Source organism: Corylus avellana, chromosome 3, assembly GCF_965113065.1.
Source record: "Corylus avellana chromosome 3, dhCorAvel1.hap1.2, whole genome shotgun sequence".
Lineage (NCBI taxonomy): Eukaryota > Viridiplantae > Streptophyta > Magnoliopsida > Fagales > Betulaceae > Corylus > Corylus avellana.
This window is the reverse complement of record NC_142492.1, coordinates 35,538,118-35,557,590: the sequence shown is the minus strand read 5'-3', so window position 1 is coordinate 35,557,590 and position 19,473 is coordinate 35,538,118. Positions and strand designations below refer to the sequence as shown.

Here is a 19,473-nt window from a genome sequence, read left to right as displayed (position 1 = left end):
TAAACAATTCAGATGGATTAAACTGAATGAAGCCATTGCAGAGCCTGGAATTTATTTCATCATCGAATTCCTTGGAAAAAGATAAACGGCAGACTGCCAACATCATGAACTCAAACTGAACTCCTTATCTTTTGGCAATGCCCTAAGCATTTGATGATCTCATGATGACTCACATTGTCAAATCAATGGCGAACCCTTGAAATTCTATCTTACCTTGGTGTGCTATAACAACATCAGGAACCTCATTCTGATACTTGCACACTAACTTCTCCACAAATGTTTTCTCTGTCATTTTCAACACCGTAACAAGGCAAGTGTCTGCCGTAACAAATCCCTTCAACAATAAAAGTTGCAAAACTGAACACCTCGGAATAATCCTTTTCTCCAAGCTGAGCGTTATAATATAAGGATTCTTGGAAATCAGCCAAGGCTACATCTTCAGCTTGTTCACAAAGAAAGCCATTGATTTCTTGATCTCAGATGGATTAAACTGAATGAAGCCATTGCAGAACCTGGAATTTATTTCATCATCGAATTCCTTGGACAAAGATAAACGGCAGACTGCCAACATCATGAACTCAAAATGAACTCCTTATCTTTTAGCAATATGCCCTAAGCATTTGATGATCTCATGATGACTCGCATTGTCAAATCAATGGCGAACCCTTGAAACTCTACCTGGCCTTGGTGTGCTATAACAACATCAGGAACCTCATTCTGATACTTGCACACTAACTTCTCCACAAATTTTTTCTCTGTCATTTTCAACACCGTAACAAGGCTAGTATCTGCCGTAACAAATCCCTTCGACAATAAAAGTAGCAAAACTGAACACCTCGGAATAATCCTTTTCTCCAAGCTGAGCGTTATAATATAAGGATTCTTGGAAATCAGCCAAGGCTACATCTTCAGCTTGTTCACAAAGAAAGCCATTGATTTCTTGATCTCAGATGGATTAAACTGAATGAAGCCATTGCAGAACCTGGAATTTATTTCATCATCGAATTCCTTGGACAAAGATAAACGGCAGACTGCCAACATCATGAACTCAAAATGAACTCCTTATCTTTTAGCAATATGCCCTAAGCATTTGATGATCTCATGATGACTCGCATTGTCAAATCAATGGCGAACCCTTGAAACTCTACCTGGCCTTGGTGTGCTATAACAACATCAGGAACCTCATTCTGATACTTGCACACTAACTTCTCCACAAATTTTTTCTCTGTCATTTTCAACACCGTAACAAGGCTAGTATCTGCCGTAACAAATCCCTTCGACAATAAAAGTAGCAAAACTGAACACCTCGGAATAATCCTTTTCTCCAAGCTGAGCGTTATAATATAAGGATTCTTGGAAATCAGCCAAGGCTTCATCTTTAGCTTGTTCACAAAGAAAGCCATTGATTTTTTGATCTTATTCTCTGAAACAAGCATAAACAATGGTTTCATTTTGAATGCCGAATAGATCTCATCATTTGACAAACCAAAACTTTTATAAGCTTCCACCTTTTGCTCCCACAGTGTCTTACTCATTACTGCCATCACACGGATGGCCACAACAAATGCTGCGCAATTGGGATCAAAACCCAATTTCATAACTTCACTAACAATCTCACTAAACCGATTACTCCTCACAAGTAGCGACCTTGGATGATTCAAGAACATTTTCAAAACAAATGACTCGGGTACACCATGGCTTATCAACATCGACATGTTGGGCTGTACCACTTCTTCCACATTATATTCAAGTAGAGAGTGGCATGCCTTTATAGCCTTTAAGACATTCTCATCGGTGCCAAGAATCCGCCTAAGCTCTTGGACACAAGGAATGATTTGCTTTTCGAGGCTTCGTTCTAGAATATAAGGCTCCGTGGATAAAAGCTTTGCAATTTCAAGATCCGAAAAGCCCAAAGATTTGATAAACTCCAACTTTGGCTTAAAGATCTTGTGTGCATTGAGTAAATACAATAGAGGACGCTTCATGGTCAAAGTTGATATTTGCTCATCGCTGAAACCATGAGCTCTAAAGAACTCAACAACAGTGTATGCATCACTTTCAATCACACGTGGGTCTTTGTTAAGTATTTTCGCAAGCCTATCGCAAGAAAACCCCAAGGATTCAAACAACTCCATGTTGGGCTTAAGGGTATTCTCTAAATCAGCCGAAAGCAGTAGCGGACGACTGCTAATTAAGTTTCTAATGTGGGTCTGAGTCAAACCGTGAGTTCTCAACAGGTCCAGAACTGAGTTGGGGTTTTTTGGGCTCTCAATGTTGAGCTTCTTGGAAGCTGAAATGGCTGATTCCAAGGACAACCCACATGATTTTTGGAGGAAGGAGACTAAAGATTGTGGGTCCTTGGAATTAGGGAGTTCTGCAATGGGTTTGACAGAGGAAGTTGAGAAGAAGTGGCCATGGGTAAGGGATGAAGCTCTGTGCTTCAATTCCTGGGGCAGTTTTACGCAAATTAAACGAAGCATTTGATTTGTTTGGAAAAAAAAGCTTGTTCATTTAGGTGGAAAGAGTGAAGAATGGTTACCTGGGTTGAGATTTAGAGATGGTATGTGATGCTATTGAACTGCTATTGCTTGAAGCATTTACTTCCTCCTCTTTCTGGCTTTTGTCCCGCTCAAGCACAATCGGAAGGCAAGTCGATTTCGCCTTTTCCCATCAGTGTGTGCCCGATGCGGAATGGATTGCAAAGACAGTAAAAGAGGGTTAAAAATTATATTTTATCAAATATTTGTTATACAAAATTATAATTTTAGTTTAAATTTGTGTATTTTCAAATGAACATCACCTAGCTTGTTTATAGAAATTGTAAATTTTTTTTTTTTTTTTAGATTAAATCTTTTTTAAATTACAATATCAAACGGCTTACGTTTTGTGATATCTTTTAAAAACACAAATTATTCTTATAAAATTGCAATTCTAAACGTACCCTAATAATTTTTAATTTTTTTTTTTAAAAGTGTTATGACGTGGTAAAAGCTTGCGAGTATTTTATGTTTTGATTTGAGTTAATGCAAAAGATGTAATTTTCCTAAAAATATATCTTTTTATGGGATAAACTTCTAAAATTAATTTGTACCTTCTAAGACGTTTTATTTTTTCTTAGTTTTGCCCACTTAACTAAAATTGTTTCGCCCTTCCTTGTGAGGGTAGCTCAACTCCCGTAAAATAGTTTGAGTGGCTTAACCAACTCTGTCGATGGATGGTTAGTCACCTTAGTCCCCTTTCACCTATTTTTTTAAAATTAAATTTTAAGGATAATTCAAGCATTTTCAAAAAAGAAGAAATCACATGTGTCCCCTTGTAATGTGTTTTTTTTTGGGGGGAGGGGGGGGGGGGGCTATATTTTAATTTTTAACACTAGATATTAATGAATGTATAATTTACAACAAAACGGTAATTAGAGGAAAAAGTGTGCAACTTTTTAAAATTTGTTAGTAAAGGGTAAATGGTATTTTCTCCGTATATATTCTTGTGGGTGCGATGGGGATGGAATAGGTTAAACCGAAGAGAGGAGGGGGCAAATGCTTCAAGAAGGCTTGAAGCAGTTCAATAGCACTACATACCGACTCCAAATCTCAACCCAGGTAACCATTCTTCATTGCTTGCACCTTAAGCAACAAGCTTTGTTTCTCAATCAAATCAAATGCTTCGTTTAATTTGCATAAAACTGCCCCAAGAATTGAAGCACAAAGCTTCATCCCTTACCCATGGCCACTTCTTCTCAACCTCCTCTGTCAAACCCATCGCAGAACTCCCTAATTCCAAGAACCCACAATCTCTAACAGTCTCCCTCCTCCAAAACTCATGTGGGTTGTCCTTGGATTCAGCCATTTCAGCTTCCAAGAAGCTCAACATTGAGAACCCAAAGAACCCCAACTCAGTTCTGGACCTGTTGAGAACTCACGGTTTGACTCGGACCCATATCAGAAACTTAATTAGCAGTCGTCCACTATTGCTTTTGGCTGATTTAGAGAATACCCTTAAGCCCAACATGGAGTTGTTTGAATCCTTGGGGTTCTCTAGCGCTAGCCTTGGGAAAATGCTTAACAAATACCCACATGTGCTTGAAAGTGATGCATACACTGTTGTTGATTTCTTTAGAGCTCATGGTTTCAGTGATGAGCAAATATCAACCTTGACCATGAAGCGTCCACGACTGTATTTATATGATGCGGACAAGAACTTTAAGCCGAAGTTGAAGTTTTTCAAATCTTTGGGCTTGTCAGTTCCTGAAATTGCAAATCTTTTATCCACGGAGCCTGCTATTCTAGAAAGGAGCCTCGAAAAGCAAATCATTCCTTGTGTTCAAGAGCTTAGGCGGATTCTTGGCACTGATGAGAATGTTTTAAAGGCTATAAAGGCAGACTACAGGGTAATTGTAGCTAATGTGGAAAAAGTGCTCAAGCCCAACATGTCGATGTTGATCAGCCATGGTGTGCCCCAGTCATTAGCTTTGAAACTCTTTCTTTTTGGATCAAGATCACTGCATATGTCTACTTTTCGTTTTAGTGAGATTATTAGCGAAGTTATGAAATTGGGTTTTGATCCCAACAATCTGCTATTTGTTATAGCCATCCGTTCCATGGCAATGAGTAAAACACTGTGGGAGCAAAAGATGAAAGCTTATAGAAGTTTTGGTTTGTCAGAGGATGAGATCTTTTCAGCATTCAAAAGCCAACCATTTTTTATGAGTGTTTCAGAGAAGAAGATCAAGAAATCAATGAGTTTCTTTGTGAACAAACTGAAGATGAAGCCTTCTCTAATCTCCAAGAATCCTAATATTCTACTGTTTAGCTTGGAGAAGAGAATTATTCCAAGGTGTTCAGTTCTGCAACTTTTGATTTCAAAGAGGCTGATCAAGGAAAATACTAGTATTTTTCATGCGATTGCAATGCCTGAGAACAAATTTGTGGAGAAGTTAGTGACCAAGTATCAAAATGAGGTCCCTGATGTTGTTAGGGCACACCAAGGGAATATGGAATTTCAAGGCTTCTCCATTGATTTGAAAATGTGAGTACCATGAGATCATCCAATGCTCAGGGCATTGCCAAAACATCATGAGTTCATCCAAGGAATGCAACAATGCAATAAATTTCAGAAGTTTTGCAACAGCTTCATATGCTTTAATCCATCTGCATAACAGAACTACATTTCAGGAGAAGCAGATCCTGGAGTAGTCTGATTACTCGGGAGGATTATGTAATTTGCAAAAGTAGTTCAAATATCAAGGCATTCTAGGATGTCCAAGCGTGCGAGGCCTTATGATCGGATTTTATCATATTTAACTTTTCAGCCCATGCGCCGTTCTCAGCCTCCGCAAGCCTTTTTCCGCCACTCCATCCACCGGATCTGTTGTTATTTGGAGTTTTAAGTTGTTTTCTTGTAAAAAAAAAAAAAAAAATCTTGTTTTGTTGGTTTTTCTGAACTTGTTTTTGGTGGGTTACTGTCTCCCAGATCGTTGGCATCTTGATTTTTTATTGGAAACTTTTGTAACTGATTTGTGTTGGTAGCTTTTCAGTCCCTACATCGAGCTATGATAGTGAATTTTTGGCTTCAGCCTCCTTCAGGTGGTTATTGCTATTTTCAAGTGAGAGCTTATATAAGTTTGCCTTAATTTGTGTTTTTTTTGCTTTTGTAACCGCCTACTTCGGCTCCTTGAGAGGATTGAGTCACTTATTTAACCAATTTTTTATCATTTGTAATTATTTTTGCAATGTTTTAGTTTGTTTTAGATTTGTTATTGGGAAACCCACCCTATTTTTGTTTTTAAGATCGTCCACTCCTTCCCTTCAGATCAGGAGTGAGAAGGATTCTCTTCTATAACTCTACTCTTATTCAATTAAAAAAAATAAATAATAAATAAAAAAAGATATGCGTGAAAATCGAGTAATGTTACAAGTCTCTCTTGTGTCCTTCTTGAGTCCCTCCAAATTAAAATAATGTGGCTATTAAAATCACCATTGAACTTATGATTGATCATTATTGAATTTTGATCAAATTATGATTTTAATAGCTACATCATCCTTGAAGGAACTCAAGAAGGACTTCCAAAATTACTCGTAAAAATCACTAAAAGCATCTTTCTCACTAATCTTACATTTGGGTTCTGTTATTTCAAATTTTGCCCACACAACCCTCTTGAAATTATTATGTACCTATGTCTGCTACTTTCATAAGGTGGCTACATTTCTTCTTCTTCTTTTTTTTCTTTTTTTAAATCAATAAGAAAGTCAGCTTTTACACCTGAAAAAGAAATTGGCGTTGCATGCTTAGTATTTGTTTCTTTGAAAACACAATATTTTTCAAAAAGTTATCAAATATTTTTCTTAATTGGAACCCACAAACAACGTTTTTTAAATATGAACCTCTGAAAACGCTTCTTAACTTTGTCAACTCATAAGGAAAAACCGTTTTCAGAAGGTCGCCAACTGTAAAGCTGTTTACAGAGCCCAATAGCTATGCATAGGGTGGCTCAGTGGAAGTGAAATCTCTTCGGAGATTCTTTGTTGAGAAGAGGGAAATCGGGTGTCAAGGATAGCTGGGCAGATTCGGTAGACAGTGAAAAATGGAGCGCAGGGGAGGACGCTTATGTCGGTGCTTTGGAGATTTTCAAGGAAAAAAAATAAAAACGTGCCAGGATGCTCGTGCAAAAGGTGGGGGGAGGGGGGGGGGGGGGGGGTTGGATGCCTAGTTCGTTGTGGGCAAGGGGATTTTCGAGAGAAAACAAAATCCTGCTAATTTAAGGAGGATCGCGCACAGGGGGGACGCCTGGTTCGTTCGGTGGGCAAGGGGATTTTCAAGAGAAAACAAATCCTGCTGAATTCAGGATACTCGCGCACAGGGGGGGATGCCTGGTTCGTTCAGTGGCCAAGGGGATTTTCAAGAAAAACAGTGGAAAAAAGCTAATGGACATGAAGCTTGTGCGGGGGGGGGGGGGGGGGGGGGAGGGACACCTAGCCTGATAGTGTGGGATTTTCAGTGAAAAAAATTCAATAACTGAGGGCGGCAATATGGTCAAAAGGGTGTGAAATTTTGAGGTTGAAAATTCAAAGTAGTCAGTCAACCGGTCAAATGGTGAACAGTATTTGGGCCAACACCTTTGCCAAACTGACCCCACTTTCATTGCTCATGGCACCCAAAAGAGTACGTGGCCCATTGTGTACTACATCGGTAAAGTGCAATTTTAATTTTTATATATATAAGTTTTTGGACTTTTTCTTTTTTTCGCAAGCCAGTTTTTTAAGGGTGAGATCTATAACACTTTAGTCATATGTTGAAAAGATGAGTTGTATACATAAAGTTGATGGTTTATAGAAAGATACTCATGGGTATTAAGTCGTACATTGTTTACTTACCACGTGAAAGTTTGCTTTATAATTGATTTTAGGAAAACGTCAAATTGATTAATCATTTTGGGGTGATAGTGTAGTTATGACTAGTGCTTTATTAGGTTGTTACAAATAATATCAAAGTCATTTGTAACACAGCGGTCCCACATTAGAAAAGATGAGAAGTAGATCATATAAAGTGGTGGTTTATAGAAAGATACTTATAAGTTTTAAGTCCCACATTGCTTACTTACTAAATGAACTTGAACTTTATAAGTAATTTTAGGAAATCACTAAATTTACTAGTCATTTTGGTATGATAATACAAATGCGGCTAACGTTTTTTTCTAATTCGTTACAAGTTCTACGTGAGATTTATATCATTTGAAATCAGAGTCACCACAATGCGTAGTATAAGACCGTATGCAATCATCGAGTATGCCATTGAATGGGTTGCAGGTTTATGGCGATCTATAGGTTGAATTAAAATGTTTTGGTTTTATGTGTGAGCATAATATATATATTTTTAAATACTGATAGATGAATGAAACCACCCAAAGAAAAATGATTACTATCGGATCAGTGTTGATAAAGTGGGTTATCGCAGACATCAGCTGCAAAGCATAATAATATGTTACAATCTTTTTTCTTTTCTTTTTTTATCGGTTAAATTTATATAAGTTTTCTGCATATTCTCCGTGCAAGCAATCCAATTTTTAAGATTATGTTTGGAATTATGTTAATGATCTTAAAAAAAAAAAAAAAATGCTTTTAGTGTATAAAAATATGTGTCAAGAAAAATGTGTTTATTTGGTAAAAAAAATTCAAAAAGTACTATATTTATTTTTTTGCTTTAAAAGGCCCAAAACGTGCTTTTGAAAGAAGCTTAAAAATAAAGATATCGAAAAACCAGAGAGAGATGGACGCCGATGCATCAAGCAGAGCAAGAGCATTGCATACCATCTTCAAATCTCAACCCAGGTAACCATTCTTCCTTTCTTTCCGCCTAAAGTACTAAGCTTTTTTTCTCAATCAAATCAAATGCTTCGTTTATTTTGCAAAGAAGAGCCCCTCCAATTAAGGCACAAAGCTTCACCAATACTTAGCCATGGCCACTTGTTTTCAACCTTCAATCTAAAAACCACTTCAGAATGCCCAAATTCCAAGGACCCACAATCTCTGACAGTCTGCTTCCTCCAAAACTCCTGCGGGTTGTCTTTGGAATCAGCCATTTCAGCTTCCAAGAAGCTCAACATTGAGAACCCAAAGAACCCCAATTCAGTTCTGGACCTGTTGAGAACTCACGGTTTGACTCAGACCCACATCAGAAATTTAATTAGCACTCGTCCACTTTTGCTTTTGGCTGATTTAGAGAATACCCTTAAGCCCAACATGGAGTTGTTTGAATCCTTGGGGTTTTCTTGCGCCAGCCTTGCCAAAATGCTTAGCAAAAACCCACGTGTGCTTGAAAGTGATGCATACACTGTAGTTGAGTTCTTTAGAGCTCATGGTTTCAGTGATGAGCAAATATCAACTTTGACCATGAGGCGTCCACGACTGTATTTACTCAATGCGCACAAGAACCTTAAGCCAAAGTTGGAGTTTTTCAAATCTTTGGGCTTGTCGGATCTTGAGGTTACAAAGCTTCTATCCAGGAGGCCTTCTATTCTAGCAAGGAGCCTCGAAAAGCAAATCATTCCTTGTGTCCAAGAGCTTAGGCGGATTCTTGGCACCGAAGAGAATGTCTTAAAGGCTATAAAGGAATGCCAATATATACTTGAATGTAATGTGGAAAAAGTGGTACAGCCCAACATATCGATGTTGATAAGCCATGGTGTACCCGAGTCATTTGTTTTGAAAAGTTTATTTATTCGTCCAGTGACGCTACTTGTGAGGACTTGTCGTTTGAGTGAGGTTGCTAGTGAAGTTATGAAATTGGGCTTTGATCCCAATAGCATGAGATTTGTTGTGGCCATCCGTGTGATGGCAATAACGAGTAAGAAACTGTGGGAGGAAAAGGTGGAAGCTTATAAAAGTTTTGGTTTGTCAAAGGATGAGATCTATTCAGCATTCAAAAGGCATCCGTCGTTTATGTTTGTGTCAAAGAAGAAGATCAAGAAATTGATGGGTTTCTTTGTGAACAAACTGAAAATGAAGCCTTCGCTGATTTCCAAGAATCCTGTTCTTCTACTGCTTAGACTGGAGAAAAGGATTATTCCAAGGTGTTCAGTTTTGCAACTTTTGATGTCAAAGGGGTTGATTAAGGCAGATACTAGCATTGTTCATGCGTGGAGAATAACTGAGAAACAATTTGTGGAGAAGTTTGTGTGCAAGTCTCAGAATGAGGTTCCTGATGTTGTTAGAGCACACCAAGGCAAGATAGAATTTCAAGGGTTCCCCATTGATTTGAGAATGCGAGCCATCATGAGATCATCTAATGCTTAGGACATTGCCAAAAGATAAGGAGTTCAGTTTGAGTTCATGATGTTGGCAGTCGGCTGTTTATCTTTGTCCAAGGAATTCGATGATGAAATAAATTCCAGGTTCTGCAGTGGCTTCATTCAGTTTAATCCATCTGAATTGTTCACCGTAGTTCGGCAATAGAAACTAGTCAAACTTGAGCATGGTATACGGTATACCATGTCTACCATTTTACAGTGTTAGCTGTGTGGCACTGGAAATTTGACATTACAGGTTAAGAGAACTGTAGCAAACTGTATGTTTTCAACTGTAGCAAACTGTCATCAAATCCCTCTAAAGCTGATTTGCCAGTAGTAAACGAATATGAGTGATCCATCCTACCACACTTACTAGGGAAAAAGTGCGGCCGGTGACTAAAAGATGAAAAGGAAAGGTTACAAACTACAATTACAAAGAGTGACACAATTGAAAAAGAGAATAGCAAGTACAGTGCAAACATGGATATGGAAGTTGCTCAATGTTGAATGTAGTTGGCATTTGAAAAAGAAAAGTACCTATCAACGGAGAAACACTATCAAATTGCTCAAGACTTTTCATTGGGTTTTTTAATTTTGTTTCTAGCATTATATGTTACTAGGATATAAAGAAGTTTATATATTTATATTGTAATGTTGGATTTTGGAGAGGCACTACAGGTGTTGTTGGACTTGCATTTTGTCATGTAATTATCTAGCTGTGGACTTTTATGCTTTCAAGCTGTTTTGTACAGGATGGGATTATCTAGCTGTTTGTAGTGATGACTGATGTTCCAATGAGAGAAGTTGCTCACATGCCCTCCACTATAATTGTTTGATGCCAAAAATATACTGGATTTGCATCCAGGATGGTAATTTTTTTTTTTTTTTTTTAAATGTTTTTAGTAAAGTGATAACGTTATTTAAGAGGTTTTATGATGATACAATATTGATGATGCAATGTTCAAGCAGTCACGCCTGGCACTAGTTTACCTGCTTTTTGAGCTGTAAACTCATTTTTTGACTTGTAAATGTTGTTTGCAGAGAAACAGTGCCAAAAATCACGATGATAGAGGTGGCTAATAGATTAAAATTACGAGTTAATGCAATAGCCAAGGAAAAAGTTGCATATGGTAAAATCTGATCACAAGGCATTCAAGAATGCCTTCACATTTGAACAACTTTTTCAAAACTACATTATCCTCCCAATCAATCAGACTACACAAGGATTTCCTTCTCCTGAACAGTAAGTTTGTAATGCAGATGAATTAAAGTATATGAAGAAAACAGCCCACTGCCAACATGATGAACTCAACGCTTTTTGCCTTTTTGGCATTCGATGATCTCATAGTACTCATGGTTTCAAATCAATGGGGAACCCTTGAAATTCTATCTTCCCTTGGTGCGCCATAACAACATCAGGGACCTCGTTTTGATACCTGCACACTAACTTCTCCACAAATTTGTTCTCAGTCATTGTCAACATTTGAAAAAGGCTAGTGTCTTCCTTGATCAACCTCTTTGAAATCAAAAGTTGCAGAACTGAACACCTTGGAATAATTCTCTTCTCCAAGCTATACCGTAGAAGAGTGTGATTCTTAGGAATTAGCGAGGGCTTCATCTTCACTTTGTTCACAAAGAAACCCATCGATTTCTTGATCTTCTTCTCTGAAACAATCATAAACAATGGTTGCCTTTTGAATGCTGAAAAGATCTCATCCTCTGACCAACCAAAACTTTTATATGCTTCCACCTTTCGCTCCCACATTGTCTTACTCATTGCCATGGAACGGATGGCTATAACAAATTGCGGATTATTTGGATCAAAACCCAATTTCATGACCTCACTTACAATCTCACTAAACCGACAAGTCGACATAGGCAGTGGATTTGGTCTTGAAAAGAAGAGTTTCAAAGCTAATGAGTGGGGGACACCATGGCTTATCAACATCGAAATGTTGGGCTTGAGCTCTTTTTCCAAATTGGCATCAAGAATGCTGGAGAGTGCCTTTATAGCCTTTAATACATTCTCATCAGTGCCAAGAATCCGCCTCAGCCCTTGAACACAAGGAATGATTTGCTTTTGGAGGCTCCTTCCTAGAATAGAAGGCCTCGCGGATAGAAGCTTTGTAATATCAAGATCCGAGAAGCCCAAAGATTTGAAAAAATCCAACTTCGGCTTCAAGATCTTGTGCGTATTGGAAAAATACAATTTTGGACGCCTAATGGTCAAAGTTGATATTTGCTCATTTCTGAAACCATGAGCTCTAAAGAACTCAACAACAGTGTATGCATCACTTTCAAGCACACGTGGCTCTCTGCTAAGCATTTTCCCGAGGCTAGTGCTAGAGAACCCCAAAGATTCAAACAACTCAATGTTGGGCTTAAGGGTATTCTCTAAATCAGCCAAAAGCAGTAGTGGATGACTGCTAATTAAGTTTCTGATGTGGGTCTGAGTCAAACCGTGAGTTCTAAACAGCTCCAGTACTAACTTAGGGTTCTTTGGGTTCTCAATGTTGAGCTTCTCGGAAGCTGAAATGGCTGATTCCAAGGACAACCCACATGAGTTTTGGAGGAAGGAGACTGTTAGAGATTGTGGGTTCTTGGAATTAGGGAGTTCTGCGATGGGTTTGACAGAGGAAGTTGAGAAGAAGTGGCCATGGGTAAGGGATGAAGCTTTGTGCTTCAATTCTTGGGGCAGTTTTATGCAAATTAAACTAAACATTTTATTTGACTGAGAAACAAAGCTTGATCCTTAAGGTGGAAACAATGAAGAATGGTTACCTGGTTTGAGATTTGAGATGGTATGTGATGCTATTGAACTGCTTGAAGCACATGCCTTGCCTCCGCCTCTATTTGGTTTTCGTCCCACCCAAGCACCATCCGCAGCCACTTCGGTTTCACCTATTCCGTCGCCAACTCAAGCCCACCTGATGGCACTCAAGAGAAGCTTGAATTGCAGCTTGACTAGCACTTCCAAGTAATAACCCAGATGTACCTATACATGGAAATTTTCTTCAAATTAGTAGGAGAGAAATATCATTAACCTCATTTAAAATAGTGCAAATTAAATTCTTAAAGTGATTAATAATAATTTACTAACTTAGATTAACATTTTAAATGTTTATAAATAATTTGTATTATTTTAAATGAGTCGGACGATATTTTCTCCCTAATGGTTTAGATAAAATTTCTATCTCTCTTTATATCGTTACAAATTGTATTAAAGCAACATAATAACATATATGATACTAAAGCACTGCATAATGTAATACTAACAAGGACACCGGGGACTTAAGGGAGAGGGGAGACTGTAACATCCCAATTTCACACTGAAAAAATGATTAGCCCACATGGAATTAGTGGATTATAAATGAGGTTATTAGTACTAAGTCTCACATTAGTTCCTTACTATATGATAATGGGATTTATAAGTGATTCTACAGAGTTTCAATTGCAACTTGACTAATATTTTTTTAATAATAGTGTATACAACATGATTAACGTTTTTTCTGGGCCATTACAATTGTAATTAGTGTCTTTACCAAACAAAGAGAGAGATGTTTTATCGTAACAAAAATGGCTTACATATTGTCAATAAGTTTTTTCTTCTTAAATTGTGGACTTATAAATTTTATTTGAAAAATTGTTAATTTTATACTTAAAGTCACATCGGAGGCAGACGGGCCTGAGGGGTACGAGACTAATACAACCCATAGATTTGTGGGCTCATAGCTATTGGGAGCTAAGGCAAGGGCTTGCTTTATGAAGACTTCAGGTTTAAGCCCAGTAGGCCTACGTGACATTTTGTTGATATATAGTTTTGGAACTCAAGAATAATAATAAGTTATATGTATACTAGTATTTTTTTGGTGTTTCAAATTTCAAGTTTAGAGTTTGTGGTCGTTGGTCCAAAGCCTTTTTCCTTTTTATGAATGACTAATATCATCCAAATTTTAAGCAAATTGTTTAGAGTTTAATTAATAGATTAAATGATTCAATTATCTCTCAATTTTAAGTGAAAATAGTGATAAATCAATTTACGGTTAATATTTTATTTAGTTTATTAAAATTTATAACAATATATTTACCACATAACACCATATGTATCATTAAAATCACATATCCCTAAGATGGAATGAGGATATCCCCCGCAGGTACAAACAAAGTTCAAGAACCTGTTTGGGACTACGTTTGAGAAATATAGCTTTTAAGTCAAAAAATGCTTTATGACAAAAGCTTTATTTATAAGTTTTTGTTGTGTTAAACGAGCAAGCCGTTCGCGAGTAAGCTTGGGATCGACTCGATTATTAAATAAGACGTTTTGTGAACACAAATACTGGCTTGAATATTAAACGAAATAAGCTCGGGTCGACTCAGTTAGGCTCGTGTAAGGCTCGAATTGATAGTTGTTCACATAGTTGCTCATATTAATATTAAAAATTGATGATTTTTTTTTTTCCTAATAGCATCATTTTATTATAAAATGATGCATATCCTCTATCTTCGAAACCAAGTGTCTTGCTGTCTTGACTCAGGCTCCATATTCGGGTAGTCAAGCTAAGCAAATGTCTATATGCAAGCTGGCTTCTTGAGCCGTTTTAAGAGTATTTGAAGTTTAAATTTATAATAAAAAATAATTAAATATAAGAGCTCGGCTTGGCTCAACTTATTATGAGCTCGAGCTCAATTTTTTTGGCATGTCCTTAAGCTCGGTTCGACCTCAAATTAAACTTAAATGAGTCGAGCTCAAATAAGGAAAGTTCGCTCAAGCTCGGTTCGTTTACACTCATTTTGTCAAAAAGTATATTTTAGCCATTTTTAAGCTTTTTGAATATTTAAAAGTACTTTTAATTTTTTTATCAAACAAATATTTTTTTATTCAAACAGACATTTTGAGAATTAAACAAAATACCAAAGACTCAACTCTGAACTTGGAAATAGATTTCCTAGGGCAAAAATTATTGTCTTCCAAACAACAAATAATAGCCTTTTTCTATCTCTATACACCATTGGATCGAACCCAGTCAAAACTTGAGTATTCGCATCTGACGCACACCATAACTAACCCTCACCACATATAAACCCTACATAGACATAACTAGAATCCCTCGCCTATATCTCGGAGAAAACCCTAAACCCTAAACGAAAATGCCCACTTCTCTTTCTCTCTCCATTCCCCGCCGATTCTCACAGCCTTAGAGCACACTCTTACAGATAGATAGAGAGAGAGAGAGAGAGAGAAAGTTAGGGTTTCAGCGAAGCAAAGACGCGAGCTTTCTTGTTGTCTTGTTCGATTTCGTTCAGATTCTTCAATGGCGTTGTATCTTCTGTACGAGTCAGCTTCTGGGTACGGGCTGTTCCTCGCGCACGGCCTCGATGAAATCGGGCAGAACACCGAGGCGGTACGGACCTCCGTATCGGACCTGAACCGGTTCGGGAAGGTCGTGCAGCTCACCGCTTTTCACCCGTTCGAGTCTGCCCTCGACGCTCTGAACCAGTGTAACGCAGTCTCCGAAGGTGAGCTTTGTTTAAAACTACAATAACTTCTTGTTTGGCTACTGGGTTTTGGTTATTACTGTATAAAGTTTTTTTGGGTTTTGCCTCTGATTTGTGATACTCTATGTGCTTTGGTGGTGTTAGCTTTATTGGGTATGTGTTGAATTTGACTGATAGGCTGGATGTTATATTGGTTAGCTGTGAGGAATGTGATTGTTTTGATCTTTTTTTTTTGTGCTTCTGATTGGTGTAAGTTCGTTTTCTCCTTTGTTTGGTGGATGGGAAAATGGAGGGAAAGCGAGTGGAGACAAGAATTAGACTCTTGTTTTTGCTTGTTATTTTTGTTGATTGAAAACTTGAAACGGTTGACTCAAGTTGTTTTTATTTATTGGGTCCTAAAGATGAAACATTTGAAATTGAATATTAGGATCCCTTTTGTAGTACATTTTCTTCATCTACCAAGCAGGTTTCTGTGGTTCCTGCTTTCTGATGTGTCTCGCAACCATTCTATATGTTGTTTAAGCTATAACTGATCTGCCCTTTCTAGTTTTCTGATTTGCTCTATTTTCTACTTTTGGGAATGTGGGAGTTTCATCTTTGTGTGTCTTGTTACTGTTTTTGTTAGTCATTCATTCATGCTTCGAACAGCTGGGCCCTGATGGAGCCATTTTGGGCTTCCTTTGCAAGCTGTGTATTATATTTAAAGCGTTCATATTTTGATTGGTGATTGCGTTGAGAATTGTTATAAATTGGAAAATTTAAATCTTTATTATGTTATTCACAATGTAGAATTGGGTTGATTTTCTGTTTTATGAGGATTTAAAATGATGAAAAGTACAGACTTAGAACTTCTCCTCTTTACTCGTAACAACTTGTGTTGTGGGCATTTCTTTGGTGCTTAAGGTGATTGGTTCTTTGCTTAATAGTTGTTTTTGGAATTCAGGGCTAATGACTGATGAGTTGAGGAGCTTTCTGGAGCTTAATCTCCCAAAAGTCAAGGAAGTTAAGAAGTCAAAGTTCAGATTAGGAATAGCGGATACTAAGATTGGGTCACACATTCATGAAGTGACAAAAATTCCTTGTGAAAGTGGTGAATTTATTCTTGAGCTGCTTCGTGGTGTGCGGCTACATTTTGATAGGTTTTTAAAGGACCTAAAGGTTTGCATTTCTCTTTGATCTTCTTCTGCTTTGGTTTTTATATGCATTTTCTTTTGTTCAAGTTATGAAATTATCCTTCTTCTGATAAACTTTCTTTCTCCTCGTTTTCAATTCCATAGCCTGGAGATCTGGAGAAAGCTCAACTTGGTCTTGGGCACAGTTACAGCAGGGCAAAAGTCAAATTCAATGTCAACCGGGTTGACAATATGGTGATTCAAGCAATCTTCCTACTTGATACTCTTGATAAAGATGTCAATTCTTTCTCCATGAGAGTCAGGTATGTGACATATGTGCTCAAACATTTTATGTTCTTGAAGCTTGTGTCTTTGTGATTCCATACATCATCCAAACTGTTTAGCCTTTTGTCTTCTCTTGGAAGACTTATTCATTATTCTCTTAATTCATGAGCATGCCCATGTTTGAAATATTTTGGAGAATCTGTTGTTTCGTGGACGTCTATAGTGGCTCCCCCCCCCCCCCCCCCCCCCCCTCTACCCATGTGATTATGGTCTGATTTATCACATCTATGCAGAGAATGGTATTCATGGCATTTTCCTGAATTGGTGAAGATTGTGAACGACAACTATTTATATGCCAAAGTTGCAAAATATATTGAGGATAAGTCAAAGTTGTCTGATGACAGCATCCCAGGCTTAACAGATGTACTTGGAGATGAAGACAAGGCGAAGGAGATTGTTGATGCTGCCAAGGCTTCCATGGGTAGAAATCTCAATTTTATATTGCCTGTAATCCTTATATTGTCCTTTATTCACTTGGTTTTTCTAAATTTTCTGCAGGTCAGGATTTGAGCCCAATTGACTTGATTAATGTCCAGCAATTCGCACAGAGGGTAATGGACCTATCTGAGTATAGGAGGAAGCTTTATGATTATCTGGTTACAAAGATGAATGACATTGCGCCAAATTTGGCATCTTTAATTGGTGAAGTTGTTGGTGCGCGTTTGATTTCTCATGCTGGTAGTCTCACAAATTTGGCCAAGTGCCCTTCTTCTACCCTTCAAATCCTTGGTGCAGAGAAGGCGCTCTTCAGGTGTTTAACTTATTACCTGGTTTTCTCTTGTATTTGTAGAATTACTTCTGAATCTTTGAGAAAGCTGGACTCATAAAATTTGAAATACATTCATTATCTTTCTCTTAGCTTGGATTTATATTCTATATCACTAAAAGCTTTCCCCTGTTAATAATGTCTTATATGGATCTCTTTACTTCCTTTGTCTTCATTTGACAGATGATAATATTTTGAAAGACAACTTTCCTAGAGTTATTTTTTAAGCCCCCTGTTTCCCTCATATGTTCTCTTCAGGGCATTGAAAACCAAAGGAAACACACCCAAGTATGGGCTGATATTTCACTCATCTTTCATCGGTCGAGCATCTGCCAAGAACAAAGGCAGAATGGCTCGTTATCTTGCAAACAAGTGTTCTATTGCATCGCGCATTGACTGCTTTGCAGGTGCTTTTTTAACCTTCCAGCAATCTCTGCGTACATATCACACGAGCTGCAACTTTTTCCCTATATAATTGATTTTGTTGCCTTATCTTGTGATGCAGATACTGCATCTACTGTTTTTGGGGAGAAACTTCGTGAACAAGTTGAGGAGCGACTTGACTTCTATGACAAGGGAGTTGCTCCACGAAAAAATATCGATGTGATGAAAATCGCAATTGGTAGTTCTCAAAACAAAGGTGTGCACGAAAGAGAAGATAGTGCCTACCAAGTCTTTCATTGCATAAGATACTAGGGTTGTATCATTTGGAGATGGGGCATGATGCTTTTGCTTGCTTCGTGGCCTCACAAACTTGATGTGATCATTCGCCCATTGAAAATACACCAATAATTTTGTATTGTTTGGGAACCGTAAATGATGTGATAACTTGTATCGTGGCATGACAAACTTGACATGATCCACCATCCCATTTTTAAATGGACCAGGAGTTTTGGTTGCCACACTTTTATCAGATTTTAGCAATTATTCTGTGGAGCGGCTAGATTCAATATATTCTACCTTGCATATTTCCAGTAAGTTATTGGTTTGCCCTGATGTTACCGCTTGTGACTGGTTGTAATTGCTTTTTGCAGACACAGAAATGGAAACCGAAGAAGTTCCAACTGAAGCTTCTGGAAAGAAATCCAAGAAAAAGAAATCCAAAGCTGGAGCTGCAGAGAATGGTGAGCCTATGGCTGAGGATGAGCCAAATATTGTTACAAATGGTGAAGCTGTGGAAAATACTAAATCCGAAAAGAAGAAGAAAAAGGAGAAAAGAAGAATGGATCAGGAGCTGGAGCAACAGGATGCTCAGAATGGGTTTAGCACCGAGCAGGATGGAACAGTAAAGAAGAAGAAAAAGAAGAGCAAGGATGGAGATGAAGATGGAGAGGACCTGCAGTCTGCCGTCGATGGTAAAAAGAAAAAGAAGAAGAAGTCTAGAAGTGAAGATGCTGAGTGAACTTAAGAAGAACTTCTTTGCTGATGCTGCTCTTTGTCTTGGTCCAATTTTGTGTTTGAGACCAGTATCTTCATCTTGTGTTTTTATTTTCCCCTTTAAATTTGAGAATATGTTTATAGTAGGAAACTACTATTTACCTTTTTGCAGTTCTGCTTATAGTAGGAAAATCTGAGAATGAACTTGAGAACCTTTTCTGTCATTTGAATTCTGCTTTGACATTGTTCCTACTTCGTATATATTCTCTGCTTGGTGTTCCCTTTTATCTCTCCATTATACTTTCATGGAGTAAATCGATAGTCTGATAATGGCGGCACATGGTAAGAGTTGACGGAACAGAGGTGGCCCCATGGACACAAAGAATAGTTGGCGAGAAGCCATGGGCCACAATTTGAGCTTTTGATTCCTCACCTAATTAAGCAGTGCGCCAAACCATCAAAAAGCTTTCAAAGGCTTAAATATGAAGAAAACCCTTGTTTAAGCAAACGCAAGAACTTTGTTAGGTGTATTATTATAGCTTTTATTAGACTGAATATAGAAAATAAAAAATAAAAAATAAAAGTGAGTTATTTTC

The 19,473-nt window shown here is 37.7% G+C and overlaps 3 protein-coding genes and 2 pseudogenes across 3 annotated transcripts; 3 read left to right on the top strand and 2 right to left on the bottom strand.

Annotated features, from left to right (window-relative positions):
* Positions 1-343: 343 nt before the first annotated feature.
* On the bottom strand, positions 344-2,670 carry LOC132173488 (uncharacterized; the record flags this gene model as incomplete). Its single annotated transcript, XM_059585002.2, has 2 exons — positions 344-2,448; positions 2,540-2,670. Coding segments are annotated over 2 exons (1,497 nt in total), but the record flags the coding sequence as incomplete, so codon positions are not given.
* Positions 2,671-3,512: 842 nt separating this feature from the next.
* On the top strand, positions 3,513-5,667 carry LOC132175060 (uncharacterized). Its single transcript, XM_059586869.2, has one exon. The coding sequence runs from the start codon at positions 3,659-3,661 to the stop codon at positions 5,027-5,029; it is 1,371 nt and encodes a 456-aa protein (XP_059442852.2). The 5' UTR covers positions 3,513-3,658; the 3' UTR covers positions 5,030-5,667.
* Positions 5,668-8,251: 2,584 nt separating this feature from the next.
* LOC148587124 (uncharacterized) lies at positions 8,252-10,598 on the top strand (annotated as a pseudogene).
* Positions 10,599-10,839: 241 nt separating this feature from the next.
* On the bottom strand, positions 10,840-12,749 carry LOC132173493 (uncharacterized; annotated as a pseudogene).
* A 2,130-nt stretch (positions 12,750-14,879) lies between these two features.
* Positions 14,880-19,162, top strand: LOC132175287 (nucleolar protein 56). Its single transcript, XM_059587173.2, has 8 exons — positions 14,880-15,298; positions 16,221-16,435; positions 16,555-16,712; positions 16,968-17,155; positions 17,233-17,485; positions 17,759-17,907; positions 18,006-18,140; positions 18,535-19,162. Exons 1-8 carry the CDS (start codon positions 15,094-15,096, stop codon positions 18,900-18,902), a joined length of 1,671 nt encoding a protein of 556 aa, XP_059443156.2. The 5' UTR covers positions 14,880-15,093; the 3' UTR covers positions 18,903-19,162.
* The last annotated feature ends 311 nt before the right edge of the window (positions 19,163-19,473 follow it).